At 58.6% G+C, this 24,336-nt stretch overlaps 1 protein-coding gene across 2 annotated transcripts in view; it reads right to left on the reverse strand.

Moving 5' to 3' along the window:
* Positions 1-24,336, reverse strand: part of GNAO1 (G protein subunit alpha o1) — a 161,192-nt gene continuing 136,856 nt past the window's right edge. The window contains exons 5-9 of one of the 2 annotated variants that reach the window (XM_079117917.1): positions 20,789-20,917; positions 18,857-18,986; positions 5,696-5,849; positions 2,195-2,410; positions 1-1,245 (exon numbers count right to left, since the gene is read on the reverse strand). In XM_079117917.1, the coding sequence (XP_078974043.1) occupies positions 2,223-2,410; positions 5,696-5,849; positions 18,857-18,986; positions 20,789-20,917 (601 nt within the window). In that variant the 3' untranslated portion in view covers positions 1-1,245; positions 2,195-2,222. Of the gene's footprint in view, positions 1,246-2,194; positions 2,411-5,695; positions 5,850-11,136; positions 12,699-14,807; positions 14,962-18,856; positions 18,987-20,788; positions 20,918-24,336 lie in introns of those variants that run through there. The other variant, XM_079117918.1, reaches the window with a different exon arrangement.

Consider the following 24,336-nt stretch of genomic DNA (forward strand, 5'->3'; position numbering starts at 1 on the left):
TACAGACAAACATTCTCTTTATTGAGCTACACATGAATTTTCCATTAGAGAAGTAGACTGGCAGTGTGTAAGTATCACAGAAACCTCACCGACTGGGAATAGAAAGGCTTAGAAAGACCCGTGGGCTTTTTTTTTTTTTTTTCTTTTTTCTGTTTTTTTTTTTTCAAGTTTTTTTTCTATATTTTTGATTTTTTGTGTGTTTTGTCTTTTTGCCTCTTTATTTGAAATGGCTGTGACTGGTCTTCAGCAAATATTAAGTCTTAAAAGTGAAACTGTGAAGAGGTTTGGGGTTTGGTACTGGTCAGAGTAGAAATGACACAGGGCTGATCATGAAAACTGGCTTTCATGTAAACACTACATTCCATCTTTTTTAAAATTTTTTTTTAATGTTTTTCTTCCATCTTGTGGTAGTTAAAAAATTTTTTTTTCTTTTTGTCTGCAGCACAAACATCCCCACATGAGAGAGAGGGAACACGGGTCACGTTGAAACGAAGGAAAGTGGGGGAGGGCACACACGAGGGGACAGCTTCGCCCGAAATGCCGAGGGGGGAAACCACAACCCCTTTCCCGAAGACCGTGAGAGCCCATCTGGTGTGAAACCAAGTACTCTTCGGGACAAAAAGAAAAGCAAAGAAAAAAAAAATCTCAAAGGGATCTGGAGAAGGGGCTGGGAGCCGGTGCTCGGGCTGTCCTTGGACAGGACTGGGCTTCCTCTTGGCAGCCACTGGCGGTGAGAGCTGTGCTTTATTTATACAAACCTGGAGTCAGGGTGTGGCTGGAGCACGGGGCTGGGGACAGGAGTGTGCCACCCTTGGTGGAGACAGGCAGCAGGGTTTGCAGTGGCCTGTGGCCTCTGGAAGGCCCAGCCCAGGAGTGCTCCTGCCAGCACAGCACCCACCGGCCCAGGCCGCGCCCGGCTGGGTAGGGGTGGGTGCTCATGTGTATGCCTCTTTATTTCAAAAGGTAAAGAAAGAAAGATGGATGAAATGCTACGTTTTCCTTTGTCCTCTTTTTTTAAACTACAAAGCACATGAGAAATGTTTTTTTTTTTTCTTTCAAATTCTAAATGTAAAGACTGAACTAAAACCGGATTCTACAGCATTCTACAGAAATACACAGCCGTCAGTCACTCTGGGGTTGTAGGTTAGACAGGGGCTTGATACAGAAAGGCTGTGTGTCTTACAAAGGCCAAAAGGTCATGCTACCAGGAGATCAACGTCAACAGCAAAGAGTCCGTGAAGCAGTCTGTAGAGAGAGAGATAAGGGGTCCAGTCTGACCATTTTCTTCCATTTTAAAAACCAACCAACCAACCAGAACACCCTGGAACATTTTAACTGAGGCTGGGGTGGGCAAGATGGGATGGCCTCTCACGGAATCCAGGGCTCGAGTGAAGCCCGTCCCAGGTGCCCTGGGAAACCTCGCCCCACGGACGCAGCTCTGGTCTCTCTACAAGTCTAGCCCTCCCCTGGGTCCGGATCCCTTCTGGCCCCTCTTCCCCAGTGCACTCTGGGCGGGGAGCGGGCTTCAACTCCTGGGAGGACTGGAGCCAGGGCTCGCAAGCCCCTCCCTCGGCCGCCTTTAGAAAGCGGATCAAGTCTCCGGCTCTCTGACTCTTGCCTTGTTTACATGAAAAAAGAAAACTCAGGAGACAGTGGATTGATCAGAGCAAAGATTCTTCTAAATTCTTGAAATTAACAACCACCACCACCCGAGAGAAGTGACCTCAAATGTTTCTGTTGTGGGTCTAGGGTTGGGAGATGTGTAGGGCATTGGCCATTTCTTAAAGGGTTTTGGAATTCGCACAAGAGCAGGGACAGAACTGACGGCTGCCTGGGTGGGTGGAGGGCAGGGGACCACGCTGGGCCACGCTGGGCCAGGCCAGGCCTTCCTCTGCCCTCCCCCGCTCACAGAAGTGGGTCTTAGAAACGAAGACTCCGGGCTGCCAGCCAGGCTCCCAGCACACGGGGTGCGCGCTCAGGAAAGCCTTGGTGAGCTACGGGATAGCGGTCAGTTCTGTCCACAGCTCTTTCTAGTACAAACTAAAAAGATTTGTCTAATATATATTTGTGTATAGATAAGGTCTTGTTATGCCTCTTTAAATTTTATTTACCAACTTGCATTTGTGGGGTGTGTGTGTATGTGTGTGTGTGTGTGTGCGCGCGCACAAGCTGTTCTGAGTGCTGGAATCATTACCAAATAGGTTGCTATACAGGACAAGAGGTCAGTACAAGCCGCAGCCCCGGAGGTTGTTGGCAATGATGATGTCGGTGACGGCGTCGAATACCACCTGGATATTATTCGTGTCTGTGGCACAAGTCATGTGACAATAAATTTCTTTGTTGGGTGAGCGGTTTTTGCTTTCAAACTGTGTTTGGATGTAGGCAGCTGCATCTTCATAGGTGTTGGAGCCTGTAACGAGACGGAGGCAGGGGCAAGGCCCTGGTGAGTGCTGTGGGGACGTGGGGGCGGGGGGCACCAAGGAGAGGAGAGGTTTGTGGCAGGTTCCACAAGTGGGATGGGACAGAGGACGGGACTAGCAGGAACTGCTACTTGTTCATCCCATTTTAAATGACAAACTCTGTGAGGCTTGGCACGGCCTGGCTTCTGACTGCCCGAGTCCTTTTGCCCTGTCTGCACACGGGACCTGCACGGGCTCTGCGGGAATGACGAGCACACATCACCCTTTCCTTTCTGAATGAACAAACTGAAGAGCCTTCCATGATCTAAGCCAGTCCAGCTGTTTCTCATAAGCCAGGAAGTCAAGTCTGAAGGGGGAGCCGCCCAGCAGCGTGGTGAGCAGGAGTTTGTGTGTCTCAAGGCATGGTGGACGTTGACTGGGCTTGGGCTCTGTCCTTAGTGGGGTCCTCTGAGAGGTCACTCTGTGGGGCGAGGACATTGCTAAGCAGTCCCAGTTCTTGGTACTTAGAGTGGCCAGGATGTGGGAGCACCGAAATCCTAGGTAGGAAGTTTAAGGGGGTATCCACGTGTGTGATAACCACTGGGCCTCCTCCCAATCCCCGGCTATCCCTTCGGTGTCCCCTTGGCCCTGGCTGGTGCTGGGCACAGATATCAGGGCACAGCTGCGCATGGCACAAGGCATTTCCAACCGGCTACTGTTGGACCCTGCGGCTCTGCCCTGAGGACGGACAGTTCTCGATTTCATCACGGGTGTGTAGGGACCAGCACAGAGACATCCTGTCTCCTTGGTGCTCCGAGGATCCAGCCCAGGACAGGAGCAGTGTAATGTGGCCCCCTCCCCTGCCGGTCCTGTCCTGGGGGTGGGTGGCTAATGAGTCAGGCCCTCAGGTCCGCAGCAAGGGTTTCTCTCCTCGCCTTTAAAGACACTCAAAAGGCAGCTCCCGTCCTCAGTCCAGGCCAGGGGTAAGCCATGGTGAGGGGCGAGACGTGGGGACCTTCCTGGGGTGGCATCAGGGCTGATCCAAGGAAGAAGAGGCTGAGAGCAGATGCAGGCTGAGCACTGAGCTCAGCAGAACTGCCAGACTAGGCCAAGGGACGAGGGTGGACCCTGTCCAGAGCCAGTCAGGACAAAGACACTGGCAGAAAGTGAGCGGATTGGGGGACGCCCTGCTGTGCCCATCAGCCGAGTCCTGTGTTTGGACATAGTCCTGCTGCTGCCCAGTGCAGGGCACACGGCCCTGAGACAGCCAGCCATCTCCCATCCCCACCCTCCAGCTTGTTCTGTGTCCCAACAGGCACATGGGGCCATGGCATTGGTGGCTGTTTGCCATCCGTGTTTGAACTTGGGATCCGGCGGAAGGCCCTAGAGAACCCAGACTCTGCCAAGTCTCAACTGACTTTCACTGGGGACATCAACAGGGGGTCGTCCAGTGCCCACACTGTCCAGCAGTGAGACCCACTGACCACTCCTCAGGCCACATCCCAAGTCAGGCTCAGTAGGACACTACACGGGGCAGCCCAAGGTTGGGTCTGCCCTGAGGGTGGCACTGGTCTGTGGGAACTGCCAGGACTCTGGGCTGCTGGCTCCATCCTGTCGCCACAGCTTTCTAAAGCCTGGAGACCTGGAGGCCCTTGTGGGGACAGCCCAGAGAGTGGGCGTGGGAGGACCCGCTCGGCCTCGCGGGCAGAGCCTGCCCTGCCTTCCTGGACTCCGCAGCCCTGCAGAGGGCCCCTCCCCCATGGCTGGTTCCCCTCCCTCGGCTTCCATCTTCTGAATCCCAATGACAGTGACAGCTGAGGTTATGGAGACCTGGTGTCAAGCACCTCCTCTCCCGCCACCCCTTTGGCCACCCCAAGGGGCGATCTACTGTGGAGCCCAGTAAATAGGAGGCCCGGGGATTCAGTCACTTGCCCAGAGTTGCCAGTCTGGCCCCAGAGGTGGCTTTGGCCGTGTGCTCTGTGGGAGACTTTGAGCTCCAACGTCGGGCAGACCCAACAGCCCAGAGCACAGGGCACGGTCCCCAGCGGGCTGGGGTTCACCAGCATGCGGAAGGGCAGCGGGGAGACGGCTGAGCTCAGAGCAAGAACTGGGACCTGTTCCAGACTGTGACCCACTCGGGCGGCGCTGGTGAGAGGTTCCTGGCGGAGCCCACCTGCGCCCTTAACCCAGGAGCGCAGGGCGCGCCTCCTTCCTCCAGGGCTCTGGCCCTCGTCCTCTTCGGCATGCAAAGGTGGCCCCTAGAAACTTTCTGGCCCCAGAGGGCTGGGCCAGGCTCTGGCATCTCACGGGCACTGCTCCTGCCTCTGCAGCAGCCCAGAGTTGGTCATCTGCAGCAGGACCTTCCCCTCGCACCCACGTGGAAGGAGCTGCATTGTGGGGGGCTGCGATAAGTTTCTCGGGGAGCCAGATTGGAAAAGAAGCCAGGAAAAGACAGGATGGCAGGGAGGAGACTCACAGTGGGTGGAGTGTTTGATTTGGAGGAAAGACCTGGGGACGGGGAAGAGGGGAGAGAGCATGGGCTGGGCAGGGGTGGGATGCTCTGGCTAAGCCTGGGCTGCCACATGGACTGTGGTGACCATGACACACGACATGGTCACCACACGCAAGCACGTGGGGGCTGAATGGAGCCCAGGCCCCGCAGGCTGTGAGTCTACCTTTTCATTTGGTGGAAAGGTGTTCTGTGGCCCAGGGGTGTCCTGGGAAGGGGGCACGGGAGGCCGCTGGCCAGATTTTTGGGAGGCTGTTCTGTTAGGTCCGGAGACCTACCTGACTAGGAGTAAAGGGGAGGGGATGCCTGTGGACCTGTCCTGATCCCTGCCATGCCATTTTTTTCCCTAGGTACCTGGGATTGAACCCAGGGGCACTTACCACTGAGCCACATCCCCAGTCCACTTTTAAATTTATTTAGCGACAGAGTCTTGCTAAATTTCTGAGGGCCTCGCCAAGTTGCTGAGGCTGGCTTTGAACTTGCAATCCTCCTGCCTCAGCCTCCTGAGCCACTGGGATTGCAGGTGTGTACCTCAGCTCCTGGCCCTGGCAGGCCACTCTGAGTCACATGTCATGGCCATATGGCTCAGGAGAGGTCACTGCCTGCCTAGGACTTTGCCCCGAGTGTTTTCCTCGACACCTCTGCCAGACTCCTGCTCTGGCCTGCTGGCGGGTGGCCTGAGGAGCCCTGGCTGAGCAGTCCGCAGTAGTCAGCTCACGCCTTCTGGGGAGACCCGGGTCCCACTAGGGCTGGGGCTTTCTCCTACACAAGGTTCCAGGACACCCACCTGCATATTCAGGAAAGCAGATGGTCAAAGGTGACTTCTTGATCTTCTCGCCAAAGAGATCTTTCTTGTTGAGGAAGAGAATGATGGAGGTATCGATGAAGAACTTGTTGTTACAGATGGAGTCAAAGAGCATGAGAGACTCGTGCATGCGGTTCTGCAGCCCCGGCAGCGAGGAAGAGAGGGAAACAGGACAGGGAGACACAGGGACAGGGAAAGAGAAGAGCAGAATTAGGCTTGGAAAGGGCCCAGGATACTCAGCAGCTCACTGGGGCCCCTCTGCCTGGGCACCTCCGGGAGACTGACAGACAGACCTACGAGCTGGAATGTGACACTGTCCTCATTCCAATCTGCAGAGCACTCAGCACCAGAGCACCATCATCTCAGGGCCCATGGTGACACTAGACTGGGAACAACCATAGTGTTCTGGCTGGTGCTGACCCAGGGTCTTCTCCCTGCAGAGCCCCGAGTCTTGGAAGGTCTTGGGGAGGTGCTGGACTGGAGCTGGGGAGCTGGGCTTCGTTCGGCTTTGCATGTCTGGATCAATCCAGGGGTGGGAGGTGTCCTCTGGGAGTGGTGAGGGACCCCGGGCCCTCTGCACCAGACTGTCAGCGTGCTTGGGGCCATCACTGAGGAGAGGTGGTCCCACCCAGGGCCGCCTTCAGAGATGTGAGGGGACTGGCCACAGCTCCTCTGGTTGGGCCAGACTTGCACGATGCCTCACTGCTGGGGGCTGTAAGGGAGGCCGGGTCGGGTCACACACAGAAGTCTGCTCAGCCAACGGATGAATGTGATGGGACCCTAAGTAAAGCCAAGTCCTAGGGGGACAGTCTTTTCCCCTGGGCAATGTAGACTACTCTACATTAGGGTGCCAAGCGTATTCACTCAGGCGATGCTTCTTGCAGTACAGAGGAGGGAGCACGTTCTCTCTGCACAGGGAGGCGGGGGAAGGGACAGTCTCTCTTATTTCCCCCAAGAACCCCTGGGAACTTGTCACTGCAAACGTGACTCCATGGGTCCAAAGCCTAGGCCCACGGGTAAGCTATGCCCAACCCCACCTCCGTAGTTTAGATTGAAACAAGTTATGGCAAAGAGAAGAGACCTGGTGGGCGTCGGTGGACCCTGTGAGCTGAGATGAGTCAGGTTTGGGCCTCCGGGATGAGCAAACGATAGGAGCTGGCTCGGTGGCCACTGCCATTCCCCTGGGATGTGGCCACCATGGGTCATTGAGGACCACTCTGCCAGTACTGTGCCCAGCCTCCTCCTTCTTTGTGTCATGTAAACTCATCAACCCTTGAGGACCCTGGAGAGCAGAGGCTGGTGGCACAGCTCAGAGGCAGAGCACGCCTATGAGGCCCAGGTTGGACCCAGCCCCACGGAGACCTGCTCAGGCTCTGGGCTGGATCAGAACTTAGGCAAGGGGTTTCTGCAGTCAACACGCGTAGCCCCAGTCATCTCTTCCTGCCGCACCATTACAGCAGGGCTGCGGTCAGAGGTGGCCGGGCGGGGACACCTAGGCAGCCAGCATGGTTTTCCTCCCCTCCAGGATCCGCAGTAAATGGCATTATCCTTCCATTCTGCTAAACAAACCCAGTGGCCGCTAAGCATTTCCTCGCCCTCGAGCCGCCATGATAAATTCCATTCTCATTTCTCCCCGCCCTTCATTTGCACCATCACGTTCAAGGAGGAGGAAGACTCATTTGCCATATGGTGGCGTCTGCTCTGGAGAGGACAGGCAGCGATTGCTAAGGAGCCAAGTGGACCCTCGCTCCGGGCCCTGGGCTGTGACTGCCCAGGCTCTCTGGGCCACCAAGGATTCAGTGGGAAAAGCTCTCCTGATCTGAGACCCCATCCCGCAGCTGCGCGACACGGCTGAGAAGCCACAGCACCGTGTCCAGCCCTGCCTTGCTCCACAGGTGCTTGGGGATGTGGCACTCCCAGGACCAGAAGGAACCATAGACGGGCTGCCAGGGCGACCTGAGCTGAGACCAGGGACTACGCGCTGGGCTGCAGTTCTCCTCCTCAGGAGGCCACCAAGCTTAGCTTTGGCGGGGAAATCCAGGCCAGCTGCCTGGGGCCCCACCTGCTGAGGCTGGGCCTCCAAGCCTCCCGCCCACCCGCCCGCAGTGCAGATGCGCTCCTCACGGAGGCTCGGGTGGATCCCGACTGAAATCCTGGAGTGCAAGGCCCTGTGCTGGCTGCACAGCCATGGGGCGCCAGGCCAGCTCCTGCCCTCGGAGAGCTTACAATCTAGCGGGAGCAGAAACGCACGCACATTAAGAAGGTCTGGAGTCCGCGGAGCAGCAGGAAGCAGGGGAGGGGCCGGGAAGCAGAGGACACAGTCAGACCTGGCCTGGGACACGGGGCCGGGAGTGCTCCTGGCAAGGGCTGATCCTGGAAACTCAGCAAGGGCAGCGAGGACGGCGGCACTGAGACCCTCGATCCACGCCCCAGGCCCGACTGCCGTCCCTCCAGAACCTGTCCCCAAGGGGCCGAGAGCACAGTGTGCCTACCAGCTTCCTAGAATACACTGAAATCAGAGACATCACCATTCAAGAAAAGAGGAGTCGAGAGTCACGTAGGAACAGTCACCTTTCTGTGAAGCCACTGGGAGCTGTCCCCAGGGTTATCTCCCCAAGTCCTCCACCTGCGCAGGCTACAGTGGAGTCTAATAGTGGCAGGAAAGTCACACCAGCACCAAGACATAAGGACACCAGGACGCCAAGACCAGGATGCAACTCAGCCCAGGACAGACCTGCCTCCGCCGCCTCCTGAGGTGGACGGGGTGGCTGGGCACCTGGAGTCCTGTCTCCAGGCCTTGCTCACTCCACCAGGCTGCCCACAGCCTCAGAACCAGGGTGGCATGAGCACATGTGTTGTGCGGTGTGCCTGGCGGAGGCTCCTTGGGCACTGACAACACATCACACTCAGGCTAGGAGGAGCTGGCACTGTTTATTAACGGTAGGTGACTAATAAATACATTACGGCAGCCAATAAATTATTACAATAACTAGAGATTTATTAAACCAACAAGTCAACTCTTCTTACAAAAGTATAGTTAATACGGGTGGGAGGCGGCGGCCGGGTGGGAGGCTCTGCTGAGGCCGTGGGCGCCCGCCCTCCCCGCCTAGGACTGGGAGGGCGCAGGCAGGCTGCAGGGGAGGCGGAGCAGGTGCAGCCAGGACCGTTCAGAAGCAGCGGGTGGGGAAGACCAGGCGCGCAGGCTGCGGCCCGGCCCGGAGCGGGACGGCAGGCCAGGCAGTGGGGAAGGGCCTGGGGCGAGAGCTGCCTTCAGCGGGAGCCCTCTCTGATGCAGACTTTCCAGGACCTTGGACTTTCTGCTTTTGCCCAGCCTGCCCCTTCCACGACAGGGGCCTTCATCTGGCTGTAGCAGGCTCTGTCTGGAGGCCCCAGCTCTGCTGTCCGGGCTGGGTAGGTTCAAGACACTCCTCGCCGAGGGTGGGCCTGGGGAACCCTGCTGCAGGCCCAAGGCAGTGGCCCCAACCTGGCCCTGTTCCCTGGGCTGCTCTATAGACCTGTGGACCGCGTGGGGAACTGGCCGCACCTGGCGGTACCTCTGGTGACCATGGAGCCAGAGCCTCATGTCTAGTTCCTGAGCGCTGCCAGTTGTGCCTAAAGGCTTCAGAAGGCTCGGAGAAGACTAATGGCAGGCGGAAGACGCTCTGGCCCAGGCTTCTCAAAAGGGTGTGCGCAGGCTGCTGCGGGGGCTGGCGGAAGGAGACCCAGGGCTCCTCTCTGATGATGGTGATCACGTGCCAACAACAGTGCACTGGGTCAGAGGGAGAAAATGAGTGGGAAGGGGTAGTTAGGAAGGATGCAGGCTAGAGGTAAGGTAGAACTTCCAATGTCTGCCGCTGGGGTACTAACTGAATGCCGTTAGGTGGGAGGGAGCTGCGGGGCTTGTGCAGGGGAGGGGAGGGCTTGGGAGAGGCGACTCCAGGGCCTTTCCTGTTGGGGGTTTGCAGACAGTATACTTATAGGGCCTGGGTGGGGGGACTTAAGCCTGCCTGTCTCTGGGGACACTCAGCCTCCAGAGCCCACAGTGGGGTGTGGAGCTGGGAGGAGAGCTGCCTCCTGGCACTTGATGTGGCAGAGGTCTTCTGCCTGGGCTCTGCTGGGTCAGTGGAGAGAGGAGGGACAGTGTGTCAGGAGCCGAGCTCTCCACAGTAGGTGGTCAGGGACCCTGTAGGTCAGGGCCCCTGGTGAGGGGCCCAGGCTGGGCTCTCTGCTCAGACTGTGCAGACTGTACCCTCTTCCCGCCAGAGCCCAACCGAGTCCCTCCTTGAGTCTCGGGTGGACAGCACTGAGCCAGCCCCGAGAGCCTTGGGCGGCCTTTCAGTGCTCAGAGGGAGGGCGGGGGCCTGGCTCTTGGGACAGCTGGGGAGCGGGGCACAGAACTTGCTCACAGGCACCTCAGTGACAGGCACATCGTTATAAGTTTGGCAAAGGCACCGTTCCTAGACATCGGTCTCCCTTGGTCTGTTGGATCAGAGTTACTCAGACACACGGGGACACTGTGCACGAGACACCCATCCTTGTCTGGTCACTTGCAACACCTCCCCAACAACCACGCCCACGACGGAGCCAAAACTCATCTGCCGCCCTCTGTTGTTCCCCCGTGGTGGAGCGGATGATGTGGAGTGGAGAGCTGCCCTTGCTGGACACCCACTCCCTCTGGTCTACACTAGACGGCTGAGGCACAGCCCCACGCCACTGCCCACGCCGAGCAGGCCAGGGCGGGAGGGCTGAGACGGCGAGACACTGAGCAGGACTGAGCAGCTACAGAAGAAGAGGCGTTCTGGAAGGCCGGGCGCCTCCCCAGCACCACAGGCGGGGAAGGGCTGAACCCAGGTCTTGACTCCAGCCTGGACTCTGTCCCCTGTGCTGTGGCACTTTTATGGGGGCAGCTGCGGGAGAGCGAGCAAACCCTGGGGCTGCAGGGTCAGTGACTTCCACTACCAGGATGATGGCCCGACACCATGGGGTTGGGCCAACATCACACCTCTTGCCAGATGCTTTTGATCTGCAGTCACAGTCTGGGGCAGTTAGGAGCACAGCTGGGCCACCCAGGGTGGTGACGCTAAAGGAACAGCTGTGTCATCAGTGTGGGACAAAATGACTTAAGTGGCCTTAACTGTCCATGGCAAGATCTTAAGGCTGCTGGCTGCAAGGGCCTGCCCTCAGCCACGTGCCAGCACCTGGTACAAGGTCCAGAACATGCTGGAGGTGGACAAATGGAAGTGGATTTGAGCTGGTGGGGCAGTTCCTGCAGCCTGGCGTCCCTGTCGGCTTTGGGCACGAGGGCAAGTCCGGCTCCACCTGCAGCTCTGTGCCGTGAAACCAATGAGCCCAGAGCCATGAGCCTGGCTGCAGGTAGGAGCAGGACTTGCCCTCATCGGACCTGCCTGGGCTGAGCCGGGCTGAGCCGTGCTGAGTGAGGCTGGGAGGACACACGGCTTAAGGAGGGAGGCAGAGGCCTCTCAAGAGGCAGCCCTTGCCCTCCTGTGGGTATGGCTGGGTCCCTGGGCACAGTCTACCACACAAGGGACAGGCCTCCTAGACTGCGGGCCGTGGCATCAGCTGACTGGAGGTGCCGGGAGAGGGAGGGGTGCAGACTGCCCTAAACAGGGCCAGGTCACCAGAAGCCCCCCATCGCTTTCTGCTCAGGGTTCTCTGTAGCAAAGTCACTCCAAGGTCCTCCTAGGGGAGGCAAGGTGTGTGTCGGAGCTGGCCTGGGTCCCTCAGAGCTCCTTCCAGGGTGCTGGTCCCACCCACCTGCTCTCTCCTCTGCCCCTGAGGATGGGAGGTGACCAAGGGCTCCCTGACTTCTTGACCAGGTGAAGCAAAGTGGGCACTGGCTACACTGGCCAGCCCAGACTTTCTCTGGGTCGCCCCACCTACAAAAACCCCAGTCTAAGGGTCTCAGCCTGTCCCTGCCAGCTTGAGTAGGACTCACGGCAACTCGGACCAGGGAAGGCACATCCACTCGCCTGAGAGCAGCTGAGTGGGGAGTGGGACCAAGCAGGTGGCTGTCCCCGGCTGCTGCCCTCCCCCTCCCCATACCTTCCCTAACTCCTGCCAGGTGTAGGCCTGGCCCCTCCCACCATCCGTCACTACAGGTGGTCAGTCTCCAGCACATCCAAGCCCTGGGTGGAGGTTGGACTGGGGATTCTGGGGAGGGCAAAGGGCAAGGCAGGAGAACCGGAGGAAGAGAGTGAGGCCTGTGGGAAGCGAGGCCCTCGCCAGCCTGCCCTCCACCCACATGCAGTCAGCCTGGCCCCACCCTGGCTTCTTGTGGCGGAGCAGCCCTGACAAAGAAACCCCAGGCAAAGCTGAGGGATGGCTTCTGTTATCCCCACACGCCGGCCAGCACTCTGCCTCGGGACCATCCTCCATCTGCACCCCAGATGATGAGAGGAGACCCCAGGACTTGGAGCATGACTGTGAGTGCAGGACGTGCCCCTTCTGGGCCAAATGGCAGCTTAGTCCACCCTCCCACCCCGCCCGCCTCTGAATGAAACAGATGAAGCGGAGGCCAGTGGGCAGCACTCAGGCCGTGGCCTGGTGGTCGCCTGCCTGGCAGCACTCAGTGCCCCCATAGCCCTGTCACCACCTGTCCCAGGGGAGTGGTGGCCATGTGGCTGAGAGGGTGCTCCCGCCTCCACCCCTGGTGCCAGCGTCTGGGTTCTTCTTCCTCAGTGCAGAGTGGTCTGAGATGGCAGAGCTCTGGCTCCAGGGGAGGAGTGGGTGGCAGCCTGGGCGGGGGCGGTGTGGGCAATTTGGCGGGAGGCTGGGGCTCAGTAGAGTCCACAGCCCCGCAGGTTTTTGGCGATGATGACGTCCGTCACGGCGTCGAAGACAAACTGGATGTTGTTGGTGTCTGTGGCACAGGTGACGTGGGTGTAGACCTCCTTGTGGGCTGACTTGTTCTTGCTCTCGTACTGCGCCTGGATGTATGCCACCGCCTCCGTGAAGGCGCTGGGGCCTGCGGAAGAAACGGGCGTGGCTAGGAGGGGAGGCACTGCCCTGCCCGACAGCCATGGGTCGGCTGGCGTGTCTGTCAGGCCGGAGCCTCTCAAAGACACCAGGAAGGAGAAGGCTGCCAGGACGGGGATCCTGAGGACTCGGCTCCATCAACAGGGCTCAGTGGTTCAAATCCAGTGTAGGTCACGAAAGAAACAAAAGGATAAGGTCTCCAGCGATTGCCTGCTCTAAGAGTGGGTCCTGTCCCATGGAACCTTCGCTTTCCTTTCACATATGCTCCTACTGGATCCTGAGGCCCACTTCCCATCTTGCCCTGGGTCATGTACAAGAGGTTTGAAAGCTCCCGTCTTCTGCAGGTGCGCCCTCTCTGTGAACCTGCAGTGCATACACCAGGAGGCTGCACAAGGTGGGCCTGTGGTCTCTTGGTGACTGCGATCCTCCCTGGCCTGCTCCCCTTTCTCCTTGCCCATCCCCCCTTCTGGTGTTCATTCTCGGGGGATTAAGAAACCCTGGCTCCCTCTTGCTGTCTTCTTCAGGAGGAGCCATATTGATCTGGCTCCCAGGTGAGCCCAGCGAGAGGGGTGCCCAGGGAGGGACACACAGGCTTGGGGAGGAAAAGGAATGTAAAACCCTATCTTTGTACTGAAACCCCCACAACTTCTTAGAATGTGGGAATGTGGGCCTACCACAGGCCAGGTTGTGACCTCTGGCAAAATGAGTGGGGAGGAAAATGGAATTGGAGTCACGGTGTAAAGCTGGAGTGGCATGCCTGGGGGAAGGGTCCTCGTCACTCAGGCCCAGGCATGCAGGTCCCAAGGCCTGTCCTACAGGGTCTGCCAGACTTGGGCTCAAGGTGAGGAGAGGGTCCTTTGGACAGCAGGCAACTCCCGGACACCCGCAGGTAGGGGCGTGCTCCCTCCTTCCTTGCCCCAGCTCCAACCTGGTCTTGGTAGCCAGCCTACCTGCTTCTATTGCCCCGCAGGGCACTAGCCCCAGTCACTTAGGGCAGGGTCCACGGGCTCCCAACTTATGGCTAGCCAGGAAGCTGGTGGGCAGGTGTGTAGGAGTTGCTAAGCCCCGCCCACCTCTGGCTGCATGCTCCTGACCTATGGGGTAGTCAGCCTGGTTAAGAAAAGGGGCTGGGGAGCCAGTGGGGGAGCAGGAAGTAGTAGCTGCACTTCCTGCCCAGCCCCAGGCATGGCCCACAGACCCGCCCTGCTGGACCTGTCTGCCCTGGCTCTGTGCCCTCCAGGCCCAAGGGCTGGCCCAGCTAAGGGTTCACCACTTCTCCTCCGACTCACCTCCCTGGCCTGGCCATCTGGGAGGAGTTTATGAGCACTGGGGTATCCTGGGGACCTGCTGAAGTCCTACTGCCACCTGACTGGGGCTGCCAACCTCACAGCAGCCCAGGGGCTTTGGTCAGACTGACCTCTTGCTGAGGGTCAGCTAAGTCCATCACAGCACTGATGGCCGTCTTCTTGTCCCCAGCACCCTCTGCAGAGTGGCCAGTGCCCTGCTGCTTGCCAGGCTCTGTCACACCCACTAGGCCATTTGAACCTTGTAGCTACCCTGTGTGGGAGGTGCTGTTAGAATGCTTGTCACCAGGATAACCTGATGGTCCAAGCAAAGTGAGAGTGTACCCCCAGCGAGTGCCCCGCCAGGCCAGGCTCCACGTGCTGGGAGCTTGTTGCATGCTCACAGAGTGCGAGGCGGGAGCAAGCACAATCGGTGCTCAGTCCCATCTCATTGATGTGGAGACTGAGGCTCAGCGAGGTCACAGGACTGAACAGCTGAGCTGCAGCTGAACCTCAGGCTGCTTGAGTCCAACCCCTGGCTTGTCACACTTCGGTCACCTCACTGTTCCCACTCTGTACACGACCTCCGTTTATGGTTGAGGGGATTGGTTTTCCTGAGGCTGTGGAGATCACAGGGCTGGACGTGCCAGCCAGGACCCTGGCCCCGAGGGCTGCTTGGTGGGAGGGCTGGTACAGGGCCAGGTTCTCCGCAGTAGAACCCAGTGTGCCCGCACAGCAGCGGGAGTGGCCGGGCCTGCTCCCTTGGCACTCCCTGTAGCTTATGGGCCCCCACGGTCCTGGGGAGGGGTCTTCACCTGTATATTCAGGAAAGCAGATGGTCAGTGGGGACTTCTTGATTTTCTCTTCGAATATGTCCTTCTTGTTGAGAAACAGGATGATGGATGTGTCTGTGAACCACTTGTTGTTGCAGATGCTGTCAAACAGCTTCAGCGACTCGTGCATGCGGTTCTGCAACAGAGCAGAGAGCTGGTGAGGGGTGGTGGCATCCAGGACCCTGACCCACCACGGGCACAACACAGCGCGACAAGCAAAGGGAAGGTCCACCAACGCGGCTGAACGCACCACTGGGGACAGAGACAGGAGGGCCCACAAGGACAAACAGGACGTGTCCCTGCTTCATTCCACGCACAGGCAGGGTGGGGTAGAGCAGGGGTGGGCTCATAGGGAACGCTGTCCCCTTCCATGGGGAGCTGGCCTGGGGTGGGGTGGTGAGGTCACTGGAGAGACTCCAGTCCTAGAGAGGACATGCACCATGCACGTAGAGGGTCGGGCCGCAACCACCACGGCAGACGCCCACAAGGAACCGCGGGTCATGCAGACTTCTCTACTGGGGTTTCATTCGGCTTCGCCAGCGAGGTCGGGAGGGTGCACGCATTCAGTTGGGTAACATTAACCGAGGACCAAGGTAGCCTCGAATTAATCCAGAGTTGGAAGCAGACACCAGGGGTACAGCATCTTGGGGGTGATCTTGCTGTGGCCTTGGTTGCTGGTGATTTGAGTGGTTGGTGGGCCATGGCTAGGCTGGGGAGGCTCTGGGAGAACAGGTTGTTGGGACTGGTTTCTCAGCAGAGGGGCCAGAGGAACCCCAGAAGAAACAGTAAAACAGATTACAACCGAGCAGAAGAGGAAATCCCAGCAGCAAAATGACAGAAAGGGGGAAGTGAAAAATTTGGCCAGTCTCAGAGCCTGGCCATCAGGCCAGTCCGTGCTGAGGCCCCACGCAGGCTCACAGAAGCCTGCATGGGGTGGGGACAGCGTGTCTGCAGAGGGAGGTCTGGGGCAGAATGATGAACCTAGGCCAAGTGGCCGGTGAGGGGTGCGGGCGAGGGAGCAGGCCGGGAGGCGTTCACAGCAAAGTCACCCCGCGGTTCCCTGACAAATTGCTGCTTTCAACTCTTAGCCGATGGTTTCGATTGGAGGGAGGCGCTTCATACCTGCCGGGCTCGGAGGGTCTCTCAGAATCAGCTCATGGTTTTGGCCTTGGTTTGGCAAGATAAGGCCCTGGTAGGCGGAGGTGACAGTAGTGGTGGTGGAGAGGTTGTGGCAGCCCACGGCCTGGCCGGGTGGTGTTGAGAGCAGGTACGAGGACAGGATGAGCCCTCAGGGTCCCGGGGTGCAGCGGGCAGGGTGACAGTCCGGTGGGTGGCAGCTACTTGCCCCAGGGTCCTCCTGGCCTTGCTCCAGGAGCTGCCTCCAGGCACCTCTGTCTTGGGCAGCCCCAACTCTCGCCCCAGGCCAGAGAGGGAAGCACAGGGATGACCAGAGAGGAAGGCTGAAGACCAAGGACTGGTCACCAGCGCCTGCATCCCGCCTCCTTGGGTGGAGCACCCACGCGCTACAACTTGCCCTCTAGCCCAGCGTCGGTGCAGGAGCTGCAACGGTCGTCCCTGAGAGATGACTCTGGGTGCCAGCCCCCGCTCTCGACCTGGGGTCCCCACAGCTCCCCACGATGCCAGTCCTACACCACCACCACTTTCAGAGGAGGCCCAGGGAGGCTGTCGCAAGGCCCTGATCACACAGTGGACGGCGGTGCCAGACCCTGGACCAGATCCGCTGGACACCCAAGCTGCCCACCTCTGCTCGTGTGAGCCCGGGACGCACCAGACTCCCAGGTCCCACAGCAACGGCATTCCTCCTGGTGCTGCCATGGCAACGAGCTGCCCCCATGTGCTGCTTTTGAGCCGTAAAGCCAATCCCATTCCCCAGGAGTAGCTGCTCTTCCCTGGGCTGTGTAGATGCCGGCCTGGGAGAGGGAGGGACCCCAGAAGAGCCCCTTCCTGACTTTGGCTCCTATGCTTTTGCTTCCCCAAGATCCTTTGCTCCAGGCTTGTGCAGAAGGGCAGGAGACAAGAGGGAAGGGTGAGCGAGGAACAGTGAGGAGGGAAAGAGGAACCTGGGGGACGTGCTCCAGGACATGGGCCTGCTCTGCCACCAGGGCTGCTGAGGAGTTCACAGGGGAGGCTGGCTGGGCATCACCCTCATCTCCCCTATTCCTGGGGACCCGAGGGCCATGGAGCCTGGTGCCTGTGGCTGCCAGCACCGCCCAACCTCCTTTGCGTCTGTACTGTGCTCCAGAGGTCAGCAGGAGTCCAGCCCCACGGCTGACGGGCCTGGGCCTTGAGCCTGTGCTGTCCAAAGTCCAGCAGGGCAGGCCCAAGGGAGGGGTCATACTCCAGGGAGAAAGGCCCACCCGGAGCCCACGGGTCCTCCAGCCTCTGGCTCTTTCACTCTCCCATGGCTGGAGGCAGCATTCATGCCCAGGGGCGGCCAGGAGAAAAGATGAACTGAGCCAAGCTTAGACCATGGGCTAGCCAAGGGGACAGTGAACGGTGGCTCTGATAGCACAGGGTCCACCCATGGAGCAGCAAGGATGTGCTGGGGCAGCGACTGAGGCATACATTGCCAGGGGCTGTCTTGGGCTTTGGGTGGTCACTGAGTCTGGGACCCAAGTGTGGCCCAGGGCATGTCTGCCCCTGCCCCACATTCAGGGTCAGGACTAGGCTGATGTCTCCTCAACATCCCTGCCTACAAAAGTCACTCAGAATGACAAGAGCTAAAACCCAGCCCAGGGCAAGTGACACAAGGTTCGGGTCCAGATCACCCACCCAGCTGGTGGCTTTGGCTCCATCATTCCATGTGGTGTCTCAAGGTGGCACCCCCTGCCATAGGGCCACACCCCAAAGCTCATCCCGGTTTCATGGCAGCCCTGTGGGACCAGCAGGGCTGGGTGTGACGGGGAAACAGGGACATGGCGGCAAGATAGACCTTGCTCAAGGCCCAGCCTGACAAACCCTCCTCAAACCTTCACTGCTGTCCTTGAAAGACTCAGAGTGAAGGACAGAGGCCAGGGTGTGAGCCACAGCCCACGAGCCCTGCTCCAAGGCCATGCTGGGTTCCCGGCACAGAAGAGTCTGGAGGGCCCAGGTCCTGTGGCTGTAGCCCCATGGGAACTGCTCAACGGGCCCAGGTGACCCAAGGCCGTCACCAACAACAACATGACCACGAGCTGCTGTGCCCAGAACGGTTCCCAGTGCTGCACGTGGATTACTTCCTTCCACGTCTCGCAGCCCCCACGAGGTAGGTCTATCAGTATCCCCTTTACAGGAAATAGTAACAGGCAGAGAAGGTCCTGCCTAAATTCAGCGGCAACGCGAGGCCAGCACACCGGCCTAGGCCAGGGGAGGGCTGCAGACACTCTCCAGGCGAGTGTCCCTCTGCAGCCGGTCTGGCAGTTCTCACAGGTCACAGCCAGAGGTCCAGGATCAATGTGGGGCATGGACGGAAGGCGGGAGCCTGGCTGGCACCCCAGCGACGCAGACGGAGCCGGAGCCGCACCCGTCACCCACCAGCGTGCCTCATCCCGCTGCTCTGCGCAGCCTGGAGCCCCACGACCCTCTGTGCAGCACCCTGCTCACAGCCCTGGAAGGGTGCACGACTATTTCCGCTGGGTATGCATTCCGGCTTGGCTGTATCCTGGACTTTTAGGATTTGCTTAATTTTGCTCTGGCCTGATGGCCTCTGTGACTCCGCTGAGTTTACTGAAGGCGCACTTTACTGCCCAAGATGCAAATTCTGCTGAGTTGTTCGTAATCAGTTTGCACACAGGCTCTGTCCCGGGGGTCCATGCTCCCTTTGCGGCACCGTCATCCCGAGGCATCGTCCCTGGCCACACAGAGCGAGAGCAAGCCAGCAGGGCCCACCCACAAGAGGACCCCAGAGCCAGGGTGGGGACCTGAGGCCTGAGTGCTCCAGGGCTGGGCTGTTCTGCCGCAGCCCTTGCAGTGCTCCCTTGGGCTGCGTGGCCAGCCCCTCCGTGCTGCCCGGTGGGCCCAGGGTGACTCACCGTGGTTTCGTCTTCGTGGAGCACCTGGTCATAGCCGCTGAGTGCGACGCAGAAAATGATGGCCGTGACGTCCTCGAAGCAGTGGATCCACTTCTTGCGTTCAGATCGCTGGCCCCCGACGTCGAACAGCCTGCCAGGAAGACGGGAGCTGATGGATGGTAAGGTCCAGGTGGGCAGGGGTGCCCAGTGGTCCAGCCCAGTGTCCTCTCAGGAGTGGGCATGGTGCCCGGGCCTCACAAGGGTTCCTCACTCCAGGTGATGACCAACTGACTGACAGACAGACCACAGCCATCCCTGGGGCTGGTGGCAGCCATCACTGCTCCGTGAGCCTGTCCCAGGACCAAGCTGTGCTCACATGGAGTAGCCTACAGACCTGTCCTTGCAACTGAAGAATCTTACTAAGGGCCCAGGAAACGCCTGAGAGGCCTCCTCTCATGGGAACACGGGCTTTCTGTCCCTTTCTGCATGTATGCTGTGGACAAACTGAAGCCTGCCCAGAAGGGAGGCAGGCAGGAATCGTGGGAAAGTGGAGCGCCAAGAGCATAAGGAGGTGCCCCAGCCCCTGCGGTGAGTGCAAGGGTGGAGCAGCTGGGGCCCGACGGGCCTGTCTGTGGACACAGCTGCTCCTCCCCTGCTCTGCACTGTCCCTCTGCAGCAGGTGGAGCCTGGCCTCTCCCCCTCAGACTCCATCCTCGGGGAGGAGGCTGCCGTGGGAGGAGGCTGCAGGCTGGTGGGACAGGTCTTGGAAGTTAGAAGTCAGAAGTCAGAGTCACATGCTAACCCCTGAGCAAGGAGCCCTGCAGCCTCCCGGACCTAGAAGCTGGCTGGCACACAGCTGCAGGGGGGTGACCCGGACCTGCAGGGACAGGAACCGTCCAGACAGAAGACGGCAGCTGCAGGCACAGACCAGTGCTTGCGGAGAACAAAGAAGTGAGTGTGGGTCTCGATCTCCTCCTGCCTCCTGTGGACCCTGCCTCCCCACTGGAAATTATAGGGAGGCTGGCTGAGGGCTCTGTAGCTCCTCCAGAGCGTAACTGCTGGCCAGGGCTGAGCTGAGGTGCCCTTGCGGCATATCCAGGGGTGAGCAGGAGACACTGAGGAGATTGGAGGGCAAGGAGGCATCTCAGAGGGCATCGCTGTGTACCAGGGCAGTGGGTGCCCAGCATGGCCCCCACAGTCTTGCAGAATGGCTGCCTGTGGGCCCAGAGCCTCAATCTTGCTGGCTGCATGGGACTGGCAGGGGGCCAGGAAACAGGGCCTTACGCCTGCGCACCAGCCTGAGGTCCCTGCCCTCCGTCCCCTCCTGGCCTCTCCTCCTATTCTATGTGACACCCAGAAACCACACCTGGAAGGTAGGGTGGGAGGAGGGCTGCCAGTCCTCAGTGCACCAAGGTTACCCAGGGGAAAGGACCCTCCAGCAGGTCTTAAACCTCAGGGCTCATGTTCTGAGGTACTCAGAGCCCCGGGGTCTCAGCTACATTCTGTGCCTTGGGGAAAACTTGCTTCTCTCAGGCCTCAGTCCCCCGGTAGAGGGGGTCAATTGCTCTCTAAAATCCTTCTATCTCTGAGGTCATGTGAGTCCTTGGATCTCACAGACATCCCTTGGGTTTACCTACCTGTATACCCACCACCTGGCCATCTGCTAATCGGCTCAGGACAGCTTTCCCCTCCTTTTCCATCCAAATCCTCCCTTTCTTCATAGCCCAGCTCAGGACCCCCCTCCCAGGAAGCCACCCTGCTCAACCCAGCCTCTGAACCTGGCAAAAATGAGCACACAGGCATGCCCTTCTAGTGTCTAAGTGCCTGTCCCAGTGTGAAAGCGTCCCCAGGCAGGAGCTCTCTGGCCGTACCAGGTGGGATGAGGGTGAGAGCCTGGGTGTCTCCTGCCACTCCGCCACCCTCACCAGGGCCTGGCTGTCTCCTGGGCCTCACCTGAAGTGGAGGTTCTTGAATGTGAAGTGGGTTTCTACGATGCCGGTGGTTTTGACCCTGGTTCGGAGGATGTCCTGCTCGGTGGGCTGGTAGTCGCCGGCCCCAATCCGATCCAGGCTGTCTAGGTAGCTGGGGACGGCAACACACAAGGCACCATGGACCCTCCCCCTGGGCATGCTCGGGGCTCATCGGGTCACCCACTTTCACAGTCCAGTATCAGCCTGGGCCCCTTGAAGGTAACTATGGGGGGCAGTTGGGGATGTGGGGACAACCAAGGAAGAAGGAACCTATGGTCCTGGGCTCACAATCTCAATGAGCCTCGCATTCAGACCCAAGAGCATTGTGCACGCAGCTCCAGGCACAATGACAAGACTTGTGGCGAGGTTTATGGTACCATCTTGTCACTCTTAATTTAAAAAATAATGAAGGCTTCAGGTGTGGTGGTGTACGCCTGCGATACCAGTTACTCGAGAGGCTGAGGCAGAAGGATTGCAAGTTTGAGTGCGGCCTGGACGACATAGTGAGACTCTGTCTCAAGCTGAAAAGTCCAGGGGCTGGCGATGTAGCTCGGGTCCAGGCTTCCTTGGCATGCAAGAGGCACGCTAGCGTTCAGCACCCTTCTACTCTTTACGTGTGATCATGATTCACCCTGAATTTTCCTGAGTCAAAGGTACTGTCTCATAGATGAGAAAACTCAACAGGTTGAGCCTGACACAGGGCTGGGCCAGTCACCTGCCTCCACGGTTCATTCTCAGTACGCAGTGTGCTGCAGGAGGCCCCAGTGTCGCCTGCCCTTCCACACCTCCTCATCTTCCCAGGGGTCTGTGTGTACTTCCCATTTGAGGATCCTGGAAGGGGGCTGCTCAGGGTCCTCAGGACCAGAGGATGGTGGGCCTTCCTGGGACCGGGTCTTTGGCCTTCGGGCTCTCCCCCTTGCCTCCTCCCTTAAGCCAACCTGGCTCTCTGTGGAAGGCTGAGCAGGGCAGAAGTCTGGTCGCTGAGCTCTGGCCCCATGCCTTCCTTGCCAGGCTGGCAGGTATCTGGAAAGCTCCTCTCAACCATCAGTGCCTGTCCCTCCCCGTCCCCAGTCCCATGGCCTTTGCTTAAAGGCTGTGCTAGTCTTGGTGACCCTGCTGTCATCTGCAGCTGGGCACCAGGCCAGAAAGCCCCTGGTCTTGCCCTTCTTACCCAAACCAGGCAAACCTTTGGACACAACCACACAGCCTGCTCCCTGGTTTCTCTCTGCTGGCAGGTCTCAGGAGGGGAGAGGGCCAAGGATGGTGGGGACCCCACTGAGTGTGCACCTGCCATGTGTCCTACCTACCACTGCCCTGAGATCGGTGTGTGTGGGAATGGTGACGGAGACCAACACTGACACAGTCCCCACCTGCCTGAAGCCTGTGCTCTACCGTGTATGTGGAGGGGTGGGGGAAGAGGAGGGGGAGGAGAGAATCAGAACAATCAGGTGACCTGTTAGGGGAGGCCTGCAGGATGGCTGGGGAAGGTGTCTTGAGAATGGAGACAGAGAATGAGGGAGGGTGCCTCAAGTGGCCCAGCAGAGGGACCAGGGGGCACAGGGGCCTATGCCTGGGGTACAGCAGGAACCGGGTGCAGGCTGGGAAGGCTTCAGGGCCAGGAGTGGTGGGAGCAGGTGGCTGGTGAGCCTAGGTGAGCGGACGGCAGAGGCGGAGTCGGAGTTGGGTGGGGCACAGTGTGCGGGCCCTTGGGTTGTGGTGAGGCCTTGGGGTTTTACTCCGAGTGAAAGGAGAGCCCCCGAAAGGATGCTGGAGTGCTGGTTTGTGCAGGTGAAGTGGGAGGCCTGCTGGGAGCATCCAGGTGTCAGGTGATGGCAGCTCACGCCTTGGAGGAGGCTGCGGAGGGGTGGGAAGTGGCCAGGTACCTTCTGGACATGTGGGAGGAGACAGGAAGAGCCAACAATGGCTCCCTGTGGTGGCGAGAGGATGCAGCCAATGGGAGGGAAAGGAGGCCAACTGGCCTTTGGGGGTGGTGGAGCCAGGAGCCCCACCCGCCACTCTAATCTGAGTTCAGACAGACACTGAAGAGGCAGGAGTCAGAAGGGAGGGATGACCCGGAGATCGCCATCTGAGAGCTGTCCAGGTATAGGGGAATTTAAAACACTGAAGAAGTCACCTGGACACTGGAGCTTGGCAGGAAGTAGTTCAAGATGGGAGCCTGGGCATCCAGGAGAGGTGGGCAGGAGTTAGGGTCCGAGGGGACGGCCAGCGAGGAGGCTAAGGCTGGGAGCGGAGTGCCAGCAGAGCGGCCTGGGCACAGGGCAGGGGAAGCCGAGAGTCCTGTCCTGGCTGTGAGCGGTCTGGGGTGAAGCTGGAGGAGAACAGCGAAGGGGGCCCAGGAGAGAATGCCGGGGGGAGCATCAGAGCACGTGGGCGATTCAGCAGGAAACAGATTCGGGAAAAGCGAAGCCGACTAAGCTGCAGCACTCTTCCCAGGCCCTGGCTGGGTCCGGGCAGGTTTCTGAGTTTCCGGGATCTGCCTGCTTACTCAGAGGCTTGGGCCACACTGAGAGAGCAAGGGCCAGCTCAGGAGCCAAGTGACCCTAGACCTCGTCCTTCCCCTCTGAGCCCTGGCTTGACTTGTGCAGGGAAGGGCTTGGGAGGCACGGTGCCTGGGGCTTCAGGCCGTCAAAGGCGCCTTCTGGAGTGTGCAGTGTGAAGCGTTGGCTGGCTTCCCTCTCTTTTCTGTCTCAACAAATTGCTTTGTTTTACATATTGGACCCAAGATTTTCTCAAAAGACAAGACTGAACACGACCCTGGACCAAGAGGTATTTAAAGTCCTTCTGATCTGGAAGTTTGTCCCCTTTCTTTTCTGCTGTGGGGCCTTCTCCCAGAGAGGAAGCACAGAGGAGCTAAGCAGGAGAACATCAATGCCATAAACCTTGGCAGTGGAAAATTTGGAAAGAGGTAGGGATGAGAGAGAGAAGACAGAGGAGAGAAAGAGAAGAGAGAAGCGGAATTTCCTTGGCTTACTTGGTGAGGAGTTGACAAATACTGACTTGATTTTCTTATCTAAAGTTATAATGGTAACCACCAGAAGAACTAAAAATAATCCTTTAACTAGCAAAAAACTGGAGGCGGAGATGGAGAGAGGTGGAAGGAAGGAAGGTGAGCTGAATTTGCCAGATTTCATAGTCAGGAAATACTATTTAAAGTTGGAGTATCAAGATTTCATGGACACCATGAGGACAAGTAAAATGGAAACGGTTAAAAGCAGGAGGGGACAGGACTGGGAAGGGGAGATTATTTTCATTCTACATCCTTATGGTTAAAAAATATTTTGCAATGGATTTGTTTATCTATCTATCTATCTATCTATCTATCTATCTATCTATCTATCTATCTATCTATCTATCTATCTATTTGTACTGGGGTTGAACTCAGTGGAGAACTACCATTGACCAATATTTCCAGCTTTTTTTTTTTGTACTGGGAATTGAACCCAGGGAGCTTAACCACTGAGACACACCCCTAGCCCTTTTTATTTTTTGAGACAGGGTCTCGGTAAATTG

The sequence above is a fragment of the Sciurus vulgaris genome, assembly GCF_902686455.1.
Source record: "Sciurus vulgaris genome assembly, chromosome: 17".
Classification (NCBI taxonomy): Eukaryota; Metazoa; Chordata; class Mammalia; order Rodentia; family Sciuridae; genus Sciurus; species Sciurus vulgaris.